Source organism: Pagrus major, chromosome 11 (genome assembly GCF_040436345.1).
Source record: "Pagrus major chromosome 11, Pma_NU_1.0".
NCBI classification, from domain to species: Eukaryota; Metazoa; Chordata; class Actinopteri; order Spariformes; family Sparidae; genus Pagrus; species Pagrus major.
In genome coordinates, this window is record NC_133225.1 from 34,863,161 (window position 1) to 34,878,160 (window position 15,000).

At 45.9% G+C, this 15,000-nt stretch overlaps 1 protein-coding gene across 1 annotated transcript in view; it reads right to left on the minus strand.

The window, feature by feature from the left end:
- Positions 1–6,499: 6,499 nt before the first annotated feature.
- Positions 6,500–15,000, minus strand: part of LOC141005236 (TSC22 domain family protein 4-like) — a 13,457-nt gene continuing 4,956 nt past the window's right edge. The window contains exons 4-5 of the mRNA XM_073477036.1: positions 7,807–7,858; positions 6,500–6,891 (exon numbers count right to left, since the gene is read on the minus strand). Of these exons, the coding sequence (XP_073333137.1) occupies positions 6,742–6,891; positions 7,807–7,858 (202 nt within the window). The 3' untranslated portion in view covers positions 6,500–6,741. The remainder of the gene's footprint in view (positions 6,892–7,806; positions 7,859–15,000) is intronic.

The window sequence follows — 15,000 nt, forward strand, 5'->3', positions numbered from 1 at the left end:
ACAGAGGATTGGATCGATAGGATAGAGAATTATCCTGAAGAAGAAAAGAAAAGTTATGACAGCGACGATGATATACAGCCAAGTGACAGCATCTCTGAGGTTATCAGTCGTGCATCCAAAGGGAGAAAAAATGGCTCAGTGGCAAGTCGCTCATCACAGGTGTCCACCACAAGTTCTGCTCGCCTAAAGTTGGAAGCAGAACGTGAAGAACTGCGAGCACGAGCTGCCTTCTTAAATAAAAAACAAGATATTGAGATGGAGGAGGTACGCTTAAAGGCGCGCAAGGAACAGTTGGATATAGACGCCAAGATCGCTGCATCAAATGCAAAGATAAAGGTTTATGCAGACTATGAAGATGGCCAAGACGGAATGAATGAATATTATGAATCAGAGCGCAGGCACAAAGCAGGCCGAAAGGACGCTTGTCAAGTTAAAGATGAAGATGAGGAGACACGTACGCGAGTGAGTTACACTGCACCTATGGTTGCGCTCCAGTCATCTCAGCCTGCTAATGTTCATCATACGGCTTCAGCACATGCACCTATAGCCACACAGAGACCAGTCTGGACTGCTAATGTTCGTGCCAGGGCTTCAACTCATGGAGCAGCCAGTTCAGCAGCACCTATAGGTCAATCGCAGCAAGCAGTCACATCTGATGGCATCTGTAAAATAATGCAGCGTCAAAATGAGATAACAGAGATGTTGGTGAAGCATCAGCGCATGTCACAACTTCCAAGGAGAGATGTTCCAATATTCTACGGAGACCCGCTCAGCTATCACTCATTCATAAGGGCGTTTGAACAAGTGATAGAGAGGAAGACTGCTAGTCAACAGGACAGGTTGCTTTACCTGCAGCAGTTTACAAGTGGAGAACCTCGTGACCTTGTTCTTAGCTGTGAACATATGAGATCAGATGACGGTTACAACGAAGCAAGGAGGCTACTCCAACAGCACTACGGGGACGAGCTGAGAATAGCCACAGCTTTCATGAAGAAAGCTCTTCAATGGCCACAGATAAAAACAGAAGACAGGAAAGCTCTACATGCATACGCTTTGTTCCTAATAGGGTGTAGAAACACAATGAGTGACGTGGAGTTCATGGTTGAGATGGATAACCCCAGCAACATGAAGACTGTCATCTCAAAGCTACCCTTTAAGCTGAAAGAGCGGTGGAGGAACCAAGCATATGAGATCCAAACAAGATCAGGAAGAAGAGCCAGGTTCTCTGATGTAGTGGATTTTATCAACTGGCAGGCAGAGGTTATCAACGACCCGCTGTTTGGAGACATCTTGGACCTCAGCATAGAAGAAAAGGGGAAGCCCAAGACAAACATTAAGAGAAGTAACCCCAAGAGCAGCTTTGCTACAACTGTCTCTCCAGCTGGAGGACAGAGTGGTGCTCAACAGCTACAACAGAGGGAGCATGGTCCAGTCAAATCAGCCGATGCCTTTCAAGGTCCTTGCATGTACTGTAAAAAGAATCACGCATTGGAGGTCTGCGAGAAAATAAAAGAACAAACTCCTAAAGACAGAATCAGATTCCTAGCCACAAAGGGACTCTGCTTTGGCTGCCTCACACAAGGACATCTGAGTAAGAGTTGTCGTAAAAGGATGCAATGCAACGAATGTCCAGGAAAACATCCAAGCATTTTGCACGTCACAAAGGATGCTCCAGCCCTGCAAGAGAGGGATGAAAGTAGGAACACAGAAGTTACTGGGGAGGTAACCAGTGCTTTTGTAGAAGCAGAGCATGAAAGCAGAGGACATACTGGGGCAGGTAATAAAGAAGCTATTCTCCCCATAGTACCAGTGAAGATAAAGTCCAAAAGAAGTGACAAGGTAATGCAGGTCTATGCATTTTTAGACCAAGGAAGCACGGCAACCTTCTGCACTGATGAAGTTATGCAGCAGCTTAACCTCCGAGGAAGAAAAGCAGAGCTTTTACTCACTACTATGGGAGCTGAGAAGAAGGTAAACACTCATGTCCTGTCAGATATGGAAGTGTGTGGCTTGGAAGAGGAGAATTACATAGACCTTCCACAGGTATTCACTCAACCAAGTATACCAGTGAAAAAAGACAACATTCCTCTGCAGAGAGACGTGGATCAGTGGCCTTACCTGCATGAAGTTCGCCTCTTGCACATTGAAGCAGAAGTTGGCCTGCTTATTGGCACTGATGTCTATAAAGCCATGGAGCCTCGGCAGATAATAAACAGTAGAGGTGACGGGCCCTATGCAGTAAGGACATCCCTTGGATGGGTTATCAACGGCCCACTCAGAGGCACTGCTGCGGCTAACCAAGACGTTGTGAGTCACTCAGTCAATCGCATTTCTGTGTCCAATGTGGAAAACCTACTGACTCAGCTGTACAATGCAGACTTCCCAGAGAGAGGATATGACGACAAGTCAGAGATGTCACAAGAGGATCATCAGTTCCTCGACTCAGTCAAAGGATCCACACAGCTAGTCGATGGTCACTATTGTATCGGATTACCACTGAAAGACAAAGAAATAAAAATGCCGGACAACAGATCTCTAGCCGAGCAGCGCCTCACAAGCCTCAAGAGGAAGTTGCACAGGAATCCTGACTTCTACGAGGAGTACAACCGATTTATGACAGAGTTGGTAAACAAGGGATACGCCACCAAAGTCCCAGAAGAGGAACTACACCGTGATGATGGGAGACTTTGGTTCATTCCTCATCACGGAGTTTACCATCCCAAAAAGAGGAAATTAAGAATTGTCTTCGATTGTACTGCATCATATCAGGGAGTATCACTGAACAACAAACTCCTTCAAGGCCCTGACCTCACGAACACTCTTGTAGGAGTTCTGACAAGGTTCAGGAAGGATACGGTGGGCATGATGGCAGACATTGACTCCATGTTTTACCAGGTGAAGGTACCAAATGAGGATTCAGATCTGCTGCGTTTCTTATGGTGGCCGGACGGCGACCTGAGCTCAGAGGCAGCAGATTACAGAATGTGTGTGCACCTGTTCGGAGCAGCATCCTCCCCCAGCTGCGCCTCATATGCACTAAGGAGGACAGCTGAAGATGGAAAGACATGGGCAGCGCCTGAAGCAGTGGAGACAATCTTAAACAATTTTTACGTGGACGATTGTCTGAGCTCAGTGTCATCAGATGAGCACGCTGTTGCGCTCGCTAAGAACTTGAGAACACTATGCCTCAGTGGAGGATTTCACTTGAGCAAGTGGACAAGCAACTCCAGAGCTCTGCTAATGTCGATTCCAGAAGAAGACAGAGCTTCAGGAATTAAAGATCTCGATCTGAATAATGACCAGCTACCCACAGAGAGGGCGCTAGGCGTCCAATGGTGCACAAACTCTGACATGTTTAAGTTCAAGATCGAAGTACAGCAAAAACCATGTACTAGAAGAGGAATCTTGTCAGTCGTGGGCTCAGCTTTCGATCCTCTGGGATTCCTGGCACCTTTCGTCCTTCCCGCCAAGCTGCTTCTGAGGGAACTCTGCAAAGAGAAAAAGGCATGGGACGACGAAGTGTCAGAAGAACAAACAAAGAAATGGAAAAAGTGGCTGTCAGATTTACAAAAGTTGTCATCTTTTTGTGTTAGCAGGTGCATCAAACCTGCAGGATTCGGCGTCATCAAAACAGCACAACTGCACCACTTTTCTGACGCCAGCAACGACGGCTATGGTACAGTATCTTATCTCCTGCTGACCAACGAAAAGGACCAGAAGCTCACCTCATTCATGATCGGAAAGTCAAGAGTGGCACCGCTCAAACTGGTCACCATTCCCAGGATGGAGTTGACAGCGGCTGTTATAGCTGTGAAGATGGATAAGATGCTTCAGTGTGAGCTGCAGCTACAGCTGAGTGAGTCAAGATTCTGGACAGATAGTGTGACAGTACTTAAGTATATTGAAAATGATGCTGCACGCTACAAAACATTTGTAGCTAACAGAGTCTCATTCATTAAAGAAGCTACAAAGCCATCTCAGTGGAAGTACGTGAGCACAGCAGACAACCCTGCAGATCAGGCTTCGAGAGGGTTAAGTGCTGAGAGTCTGCTGCAGAGCAAGAACTGGATACAGGGGCCAGAGTTCCTGCTAAGACCTGAGGAAGAATGGCCTAAACGCCCAGACCAGCCTATTCACTTAGAAGAAGAAGAAGCAGAGGTCAAAAGGTCAGCTCAAGTGTCTCTGGTACAAACAGATGAAAAATTGGATACAATGGTTCAGTTTGTACATCACTTCTCAAGCTGGTATAAACTCAAGAAAGCGACAGCTTGGCTGATGCGCCTAAAGGGGATCCTGCTCAACATGAAGCAGAAAAGAAAAGAACTCCAAGAAACAATACGGAAACATGAAAATGACACATCTAAAGCAGAGTCCTTGCTCCAGCAAGAGATGCTCAAATACAAGCAAAGTTTTGAAAAACAAGAGCTCACCACTGAAGATCTCGCCACGGCGGAGACGGAGTTAATTCGCCTATGTCAGAGAGGAAAATATGCAGAGGAGCTTAAAGCCCTGCTGGATGGAAAGGATCATGTCAGAAAAGATAGTCATATCTTTAAGTTGGATCCCTATTTGAAAGATGGAGTGCTAAGAGTAGGAGGACGGCTAGGCCGATCTGCGATGCCGTTGGATGCCAGACACCCGGCTATCCTGCACAAAGATGATTGGATCGCCAAACTCATCCTCCGTCACATACATGAAGCGACAGGACACTCAGGGAGAAACTACATTCTTGCCAGACTGAGACAGAGGTTCTGGATACCTAAGGCCTGCTCAGCGATACAAAAAATGATCTCAGAGTGTAACACATGCAGAAGACTACATGCTAGGGCAGGTGAACAAAAAATGGCAAATTTGCCAGAAGATCGGTTGTTGCCAGATAAGCCACCCTTCACAAACACCGGCGTGGATTTCTTCGGCCCATTTGAGGTCAGTCGAGGTCGCAGCAAGGTGAAGAGATATGGTGTGCTTTTCACATGTTTAACCAGTAGAGCAGTTCACATAGAGGTAGCCCACTCCCTTGACACCAGCTCATGTGTTAATGCACTGCGTCGCTTTCTAAGCAGAAGAGGACAAGTGTCTGTTCTCCGGTCTGACAACGGCACTAATTTTGTCGGTGCTGAGAGAGAGTTGAAGGAGTCTTTAAAAGACCTGGACCAGCCTAAGATCCAAGAATCAATGCTGAGAAGAGGAGTTAAATGGATATTTAACACGCCTGCAGCGTCCCACCACGGAGGTGTCTGGGAACGCCAAATAAGAACAGTCAGGAAAGTCCTAAGTTCCCTGTTGAAACAACAGACGTTGGATGATGAGGGTCTACAGACACTCTTGTGTGAAGTGGAGAGTATCATCAACGACAGACCCATAACAACAACCTCGAACGACCCCAATGATCTGGAGGCTTTGACCCCAAATCATTTGCTGGTGATGAGAACACAGCCAAATATTCCTCCAGGTGTCTTCTCCAAGGATGACCTCTATGCGCGTCGCCGCTGGAGGCAAATTCAATATATGGCAGATTTATTCTGGCGAAGGTGGACACAAGAGTACCTACCTCTTTTACAAGAAAGACAAAAATGGAGCACAACAAGGAGGAATTTCAGCCTGGGAGACGTCGTCCTCATTGTGGACTCCTCCGCGCCACGGAATTCCTGGCTGATAGGGAAAATTGTCAAGATCATGCCGGACTCAAAGGGGACGGTCCGCAGCGTCTGTGTTCAGACGAAGACAAGCACGTTAGAGAGACCCATCACCAAGATATGTCTCTTGGAGGAGGCATCGTGAAGATTAAAGAGACTGAATAAGACAAGGACATTTATTTGTTTTGAATAAAGACATTTAATGACCTTGAATCATATGTAAAAAAAAAAAAAAAGGGGGCGTGGACAGGATTTATTGTTAGACAATGGCTCTATGTGTTTGTATTTGGTAATTGGTATGTTGTTAACCTAACAATTAGGGGCAGGTTATGTTAGAGCCATTTTGTGAATTACACATAAGGTGATAAATAATTTACATGTGTTGGATTTATCCTTTATATACCGTACTTGAGGTTATAAGAGTGCCTATTAGTTAATAACAGCTGCTCTCTTCTTATTGGCTGAGACGTGCGTAACGTGATGTATGCGTGATTTGGTTCAGTTATGATTATGGAGGCGAGGAGAGCACACTAGTTTTTGACCGTGCTGTCGTGCTAATTGTGCTAATGACTATTGCCTGATTTTGGATTGCTACACAGTTTTTTATTATTTGTTGTAACTTGAAGAAAGGTTTCAATAAACCCTCGTGAGAAAGAAGAACTGTGGAGTTTTTGAGGCAGAAGACACGCGTCAACTACATGCTTGCGCTCCATAATTTTAGTGTGTGTTTAAAAAGTAAAAAGAGACGGAGCCACACTTACAATCACCATCATCATCACCATCATCATCATCATCACCATCACCATCATCATCATCACCATCATCATCATCACCATCATCATCAGTCCAAACAGCCTCCTCAGTCTGTTCTGCAGTTAAAGTTTATTAATTTATTAGAATCAACTCTTCATCACTATCATCATCATCATCATCATCATCTCAGCTGATACAAACAGTCTGTTGTCATGGTTACCAGGGTCCTTATTAGTCTGATTATCAGACTGTTAAACTCAGTGTCACACTGTGTCAGTGTGTTGTGTGTGTGTTATGTTGTGTGTGTCATGTGTTTGTCTGTTGTGTGTAATGTGTGTATGTCTGTTGTGTGTTATGTTGTGTGTATGTTGTGTGTGAGTGTTCTCAGGATGTGGTTCTCTCTCTCCAGCTGTTGGTTCTTCTCTTGCAGCTCTCTGATTTGTTCCCTCAGAAGCTCCACCTCCTCTCTGACTGCCAGCATCAGGTGACTCTTTACCAGGTCCTACACACACACACACACACACACACACACACACACACACACACACATATCACTAACCCTAACCCTTTTTTCTTTTCTACTTTATCGACGGTGATATGTTGTGTTTCTTTCTTGTGACAAATGTACTTATTGTAAGTCGCTTTGGACAAAAGCGTCTGCTAAATGCCCTAAATGTAATGTAAATGTACAAAGATCCTGAAGAGGGTGCAGATGCTCCAATCAATAATTACAAAACAATGCACAACAAAAGAAAAACAGTTAACAGTCAAACTACAGTAGAACTACAGTCAAACTACAGTAGAACTACAGTTAAACTGCAGTAGAACTACAGTTAAACTACAGTAGTACTACAGGTAAACTACAGTAGAACCAGTTAAACTGCAGTAGAACTACAGTTAAACTACAGTAGTACTACAGGTAAACTACAGTAGAACTACAGTTAAACTACAGTAGAACCACAGTTAAACTACAGTAGAACCACAGTTAAACTACAGTAGAACCACAGTTAAACTGCAGTAGAACCACAGTTAAACTACAGTAGAACTACAGTTAAACTACAGTAGTACTACAGGTAAACTACAGTAGAACTACAGTTAAACTACAGTAGTACTACAGGTAAACTACAGTAGAACTACAGTTAAACTACAGTAGAACTACAGTTAAACTACAGTAGAACCACAGTTAAACTACAGTAGAACTACAGTTAAACTGCAGTAGAACTACAGTTAAACTACAGTAGTACTACAGGTAAACTACAGTAGAACCAGTTAAACTGCAGTAGAACTACAGTTAAACTACAGTAGTACTACAGGTAAACTACAGTAGAACTACAGTTAAACTACAGTAGAACCACAGTTAAACTACAGTAGAACCACAGTTAAACTACAGTAGAACCACAGCTGAAAGCAAACTCACCATGGCCTGCTCTATTTTGTTGTCGATGGCGATCAGACTGTTACTGGAACTACTGTAAGACACAGATAGACAGACAGGTGAGAGTCAGACAGGTGGACCACAGACAGGTGAGAGTCAGACAGGTGGACCACAGACAGCTGGGAGACAGACTGCTAAGAGACGGACAAGTGTAGAGACAGACAGGTGGGAGACAGACAGATGACAGACAGACAGGTGGCACCTGTGGCAGAAGAGCAGTAGTGACATCATGGTGGCTTCAGAGCCCCGCCCACGGGGTGGGGCTCTAATGGGGACCGACCAATGAGGGTGCGGGGCAGTGGGGAGCAGGGGATTCTGTGACAGGGTTGGGGGCGGGGCTGATGCAGTCATGAGAGGTTGTGGTTGGTTGGTAGCTCTGATTGGCTGACCCCAGGAGGGCGGAGTCAATGAACTCATTCTGGGTTTGGGTTCAGAGGTCATCAGCCTCGCCCCCGGCCACGACTCTCTGACACCCAACGCCTGACCTTTGACCTTTCTACGATCCCGTAACACAAGAGGTCTCTCTGGTTGCTTAGCAACAAGCTGCAGAGTCCTGAGGGGGAGGGGCGGAGTCGAGGGGGGACGTCGCTGAGGATGAGGACAGGGGGCGGAGTCAGAGGGGGGACAGGAAGGCTGATGCCGCCCTGAGATCATTTTCTTTACACTACCAAACATGTCTAACCAATCACAGCCCTCCGTCAAACCCGACCATCTAGTCAGAGCTCAGCTCCACACAGCAGGAACCGTCCAATCAGAGCTCAGCTCCACACAGCAGGAACCATCCAATCAGAGATCAGCTACACACAGCAGGAACCTTCCAATCAGAGCTCAGCTACACACAGCAGGAACCGTCCAATCAGAGCTCAGCTCCACACAGCAGGAACCATCCAATCAGAGATCAGCTACACACAGCAGGAACCGTCCAATCAGAGCTCAGCGCCACACAGCAGGAACCTTCCAATCAGAGCTCAGCTCCACACAGCAGGAACAGTTGTTAAGTTGTGATGTCCCTCGTTAAGGTTTCTTGTTCTCGTTAAGGTCCAGACGCTTCATCGTCCCTCGTTGTCTCCTTGTTGTCTCCTGTTCCGTCTCTTATCTTCTATTTGATGAGTTCTTCTCTATCCAGATTGTCTGTGATTGGCTGGTTCTCTGTGACCTCAGGTCCTTACTTTAGAGGCTCGTCCAATCAGCAGCAGCTGTCTCAGATCGTCCAGATGTTGTCTTCACCCTTTAACTCCGTTTCTTCTAAATGAGCGAGAAACCTCTGGTTTTCTCTCTCTCTCCCACACACACACACACACACTCACTCTCTGCTCTCTGATTGGCTGCTGTCTCATTCCAGCTCCAGCCCACTCACTGTCACAGCCAATAGAAAGAGAGCAGTGTGGTTCTCTTCCCGCCCACTCAGAACACAGTCAGAACACAGAGCTTCATTCATTCGCTCACACTGGTTTCATTCTGTCCAATGATCAGAGGTTTGATCTGAGCTGTGTGGACGGGTTCTGAGCTGTAGAGACTCCGTGCAGGACAACAACAAGACAACCATTATACATTTAGAGCTCAGTAGAGAGCATACCTCCGCCCCGGCCCAACATCAGACCGTCCTTACTCACAGACACCAGACACCTGATCAGATCCAGGACTTATTCTCTGAGACATTAATAAAAAACGTCCTGTCTCACAGCAGTAAAGAGACAGAGACCCATTCCCGGTGCCGTCTCTCTCTGGAACAGGGTTTGTGTGCTCGGCCGACCCGGGCCTCAGAGAGGTGAGGTGTGGCAGGAAGACCCCAGAGTTCACCTGCAGGAAGTGTCAGCAACAACTCGGTCCTACAGTCATGACTGTAACAGCTCACCTGGAGAGAGTTCAGAGCAGCGCTTCTCCCAGAACCAGACCGACATGAATCATTATTATTATTATTGAGACACTTTGACAGGACAGAACCTTAACGGTCCAGTTACGTGACAGCCAGCTGAGGAGACCACCGGTTCAGAAGCTGTTTAAAGTATGAATCATTTAAACAGCAGGATGTGTAACTGTATGGCCCAGTGTACCTGAGTACAGTTTCAACACCTGGACACACCTGCAGGACTGATTAGCCGGTCCTGGTACCGGTGACACACGTGTTTTTACTTCTCGTCATATCAGCCCAGCAACCATAACGACACTAAATGACACAAAAACTGGGTGGGGTCTTTGCTCCTTTTGCGATTGTTACAGAACCTGTTGAAGAATTGACTAATGAAGTTAACTCAGTACTTGGTTCTGTCCTTGATTCTGTGGCACCGGTCTCTACCAAGACAAGACCACCGAAGAAATCTACTCCTGGTTTACTGATGAAACCTGAGATCTCAAGCAGGCCTGCAGGAAAGTGGAAGGTGAAGATGAAAATCTAAACTGGACGTGTTTTATCTTGCATGGCGTGATAGTGTACTTAACTACAAGCGTGCTCTTAATTTCTCCAGTCTAATAAACAATCATAAACACAACCCTGGGTTTCTCTTCCACACTGCGGCTAAACTGACTCAGAAGCCAACGTAACCAGGGTTAATATAACCTTAAACAAATAAATAGGTGACAGGTTACATCATTAATAAATACAATGAGCAAATTAGTAAGTTTTGCGGCTGAACAACAGGCCAGGTTTTTATGTCTAGCTGAGATGATCGCTTGGTGTTTGCCCACCGGCAGCGTGGAGAAGAAGATGGTGAGCTACCCAACGGAGAAATGGAGCAGATAAGAGTCTGGAGGGATCAGGACGCTGATTCAAACACCTGACTCTTGGTAGGACTAAACCCTCAGTAGAGTCCTGAGTGGATTCATTTGGACTTTTCTTTCTTTTAAAGGACCTAACAAAGGATTGATTATACACACTGAGTTGTGGAAATTTGAGTTTATTCGTTGATATTGATCTGTGAAAATTCTGTTTAATCTTGTGATAAGTTTTATTTTATGTTTTCATCTGTTTTGTGCCAAATTGGTAAAGCAAACTGTTGTGTTGCTATAAGGACTAATGCATTGGTTGAAATTAACTACTGAGATGGTAGAAAAACTAAAAAAGGCCTAACTGAGATAAAATGAGAACCTAGAACTGAGTCAACTCAAAGAAACGACAAACTAGAATCAAGATAACAACTTAAAGGATCCCAGTTGAAAGATGGTCTCTGAACTCAAATAGAGTTTGGATAAACTCAGAGACAAAATAGGGAGAAATAATATTTTCCTGAGATTTGGGTTTTGTTGTTTTAGGGATTTGAGTACAAGACTCCTCTGTCCGTATATGTTGTCTGGTACCACTTTATGTATGTATTGTCTACTACTATTTTTGTGAATTATATAAATACGCCGGCAGTTCAAACTTACCTCATGGTCTGTGGTCTGTTATTCTTGAGTACTAGTCTTAAAACTGCTCTTCTGAACCAAGAGTCTAGTCCTAGCTGTCTGTTAATATCTACAGTGCTACACAGTCTGTGAGCTGTGTACCTTTACTGCAAATGATTTCTTTTTCTTTTGCAATAAAATTGATGAGATTACAATCAAAATTAACTCTTTGTCTCTGGCTTCCTCGTCAAAGTTGATTATAAAACATCTCAGTTCGTCTCAGCTCTTAACACTTTTGACAGTATCTCTCTTGAGATATTGTCTAAACTTGTCTCAGCCTCAAAACCAACTACCTGCGTCCTGGACCCCCTTCCAGCAGAACTATTTAATGATCTACAGTATGTCCAGCACTGGGACCTACAATGTTAAATAAAGTTAACTTATCACTCATGACCGGTGTTGTCCCTGCTAGTTTTAAGTCTGCTGTGGTTAAGCCTCTACTTAAGAAACCACACCTCGACCCAGGATCTCTAAATAATTATAGACCAGTATCCAACCTTCCCTTCTTCTCTAAAGTCTTAGAAAGAGTTGTGTCCCAGCAACTTTCAGGCGACCCAACTAATAACAATCTCCTGGAACCTTTTCAATCAGCTTTCAGAGCTTCACGCCACCGAAACTGCCCTCACTAAAGTGGTAAATGACATCCTACTTACTTTAGACTCAAACTCTACCTCAGTGCTTCTGTTACTGGATCTCAGCGCTGCATTTGACACCATAGATCACGGCATATTGTTAGACCGACTTGAAAGACAATTTGGCATCTCTGGCCTGGCTCTAGCCTGGCTAAAATCTTACCTGTCCGAAAGAACACAATGTGTTTCTTATAATAGTACTACATCAATATTTACTGATGTGAAGTATGGAGTTCCCAGGGCTCTGTTCTGGGCCCTTTGCTCTTCTCTTTACATATTTCACCTCTCGGCCAAATTATTCAGAGTTATGGAAAACATTTCCACTGCTATGCAGACGACACTCAGCTGTATGTGCCCATTAAAGCTGATGATGAATCTCAAATCATGAAATTGGAGACCTGCCTGTGTGCAGTGAAGAACTGGATGTCAGAAAATGTCCTGCTCCTCAATTCAGATAAAATTGAGATGCTGGTCATTGCTCCCCCTCGACAGAGACTCCACTTTGATCACGTGACAGTGACTCTCGACAATTGTGTTATTTCTCAAAGTTCAACTGTCAAGAATTTAGGTGTTACTTTTGACTCTAGCCTCTCTTTCCATCAGCACATCAAAGAAATTACCAAGATCGCTTTTTACCACCTGCTTCATAGCCAAAATTAGGTCCTTCCTGTCCACGGCTGACGCAGAGATCCTGATTCATGCCTTTGTTTCATCTAGGCTGGATTACTGTCGCTCTCACTCTCTATAGCTTCCTCCCCCTCTTTCTCCTCCTCCTCCTCTTCCTCCCCCTCTTTCTCCTCCTCCTCCTCTCTTTTCATTCATGCTCCCTTCTGATGGACCACAGGGCCCATGCGACCATCTCCCTCTCGTGGCTCCTGCTGCCTCACATACTGTCGGATCCAGATCGTCACACCCTGTGCTCCGCTGGATCCTCGCTGTCCTCTGTTTTCTTCTATCTGTATTCTGTCCAGTTTGATGTCTCCTCACTCTGATCTTCTGTCTGTTACTAATGATCCTGTGTGTCCTGCCCTCTTCCAGGTCACCACGGTGGACAGGAGGTCGATGCCTCGTCCTGCTCGTCGCCTCCTGGATCCTCACACTTTACATACATTATAAACTGTATCAGATATTCTGTCAGTGCAACTTGTAAACTGTGATTCTGTTGTCGGTTCTGTTCATGTGACATCTACTGCATGTCTGTCCGTCCTGGGAGAAGATCCTCCTCTGTGGCTCCTCATCAGGTGTCTAACTTTCCATTAACATGAAGTTGTTCCTCACTCGTCTCCAGGGTCTGAGGACAGAGGATGTCCTTCCCTGTATTGATTATAAAGTCCACTGAGGCGATGTGATTGTGATTTTGGTCTGTATGAATAAAACTGATTTGATTTGACTGATGATATCACAACTAGTCTACAGCCAATCAGAGAGCAGAATCAGAGTCCAGCTCACAGAAACAGTTCAGACGTCTCTGAATGAATGGGTCCTCTATCCGTCTTAATCCACACACACACACACACACACACACACACACACACACATGCATACAACACACACACACACACACACATTCTTTCAGTTTCTCGCCACAGTGTCAGCTGATCGTCAGCACAGTGAAAATAGACTTATGGACTGTGTGTGTGTGTGTGTGTGTATGTGTGTGTGTGTGTGTATCTGATCTTTCTCTGTGTTTCCTCCTGCTAGTTTTAAAGTCTTCACCTCATTTAGGTCAGACTTCTGTCCTCTGATCAGACCTCCGTCCGCAGATCAGACTTCTGTCCTCTGATCAGACCTCCGTCCGCAGATCAGACCTCCGTCCTCAGGTCAAACCTCCGTCCTCAGATCAGATCTCCGTCCTCAGATCAGACCTCCGTCCTCAGGTCAGATCTCCGTCCTCAGATCAGACCTCCGTCCTCATGTCAGACCTCCGTCCTCAGATCAGACCTCCGTCCTCAGGTCAGATCTCCGTCCTCAGATCAGACCTCCGTCCTCAGATCAGGTCTCAGTCCTCAGGACCTCCGTCCTCAGATCAGATCTCCATCCTCAGGTCAGACCTCCGTCCTCAGATCAGATCTCCGTCCTCAGGTCAGACCTCCGTCCTCAGATCAGATCTCAGTCCTCAGGACCTCCGTCCGCAGATCAGACCTCCGTCCTCAGATAAGATCTCCGTCCTCAGATCAGATCTCCGTCCTCATGTCAGACCTCCGTCCTCAAATCAGATCTCCGTCCTCAGATCAGACCTCCGTCCTCAGATCAGATCTCCGTCCTCAGATCAGACCTCAGTCCTCAGATCAGACCTCCGTCCTCAGATCAGACCTCCGTCCTCAGATCAGATCTCCGTCCTCAGATAAGATCTCCGTCCTCAGATCAGATCTCCGTCCTCATGTCAGACCTCCGTCCTCAGATCAGATCTCCGTCCTCAGATCAGACCTCCGTCCTCAGATCAGATCTCCGTCCTCAGATCAGATCTCCGTCCGCAGATCAGACCTCCGTCCTCAGATAAGATCTCCGTCCTCAGATCAGATCTCCGTCCTCATGTCAGACCTCCGTCCTCAGATCAGATCTCCGTCCTCAGATCAGACCTCCGTCCTCAGATCAGACCTCCGTCCTCAGATCAGATCTCCGTCCTCAGATCAGACCTCCGTCCTCAGATCAGATCTCAGTCCTCAGGACCTCCGTCCTCAGATCAGACCTCCGTCCTCAGATCAGACCTCCGTCCTCAGATCAGATCTCCATCCTCAGGTCAGACCTCATTCCTCAGATCAGACCTCCGTCCTCAGATCAGACCTCAGTCCTCAGATCAGACCTCCGTCCTCAGACTCCATGTGTGTAATCAGAGTTTTGCTAATGTGCTAATGAGCTAACAAACAGCTCAGTGTCCGTCTGCAGATGATTCTGTCCTGTTCATCAACTTCAACTTCAGACTGACATGAGACTAAAAACAACAGACACACAGAGAGACACACAGACACACAGACACACAGACAGACAGAGAGACACACAGAGAGACAGAGAGACACACAGAGAGACAGAGAGACAGAGAGACACACAGACAGACAGACACACAGACAGACAGAGAGACAGAGAGACACATAGAGAGACACACAGAGAGACAGAGAGACACACAGACAGACAGAGAGACACACAGACAGACAGAGAGACAGAG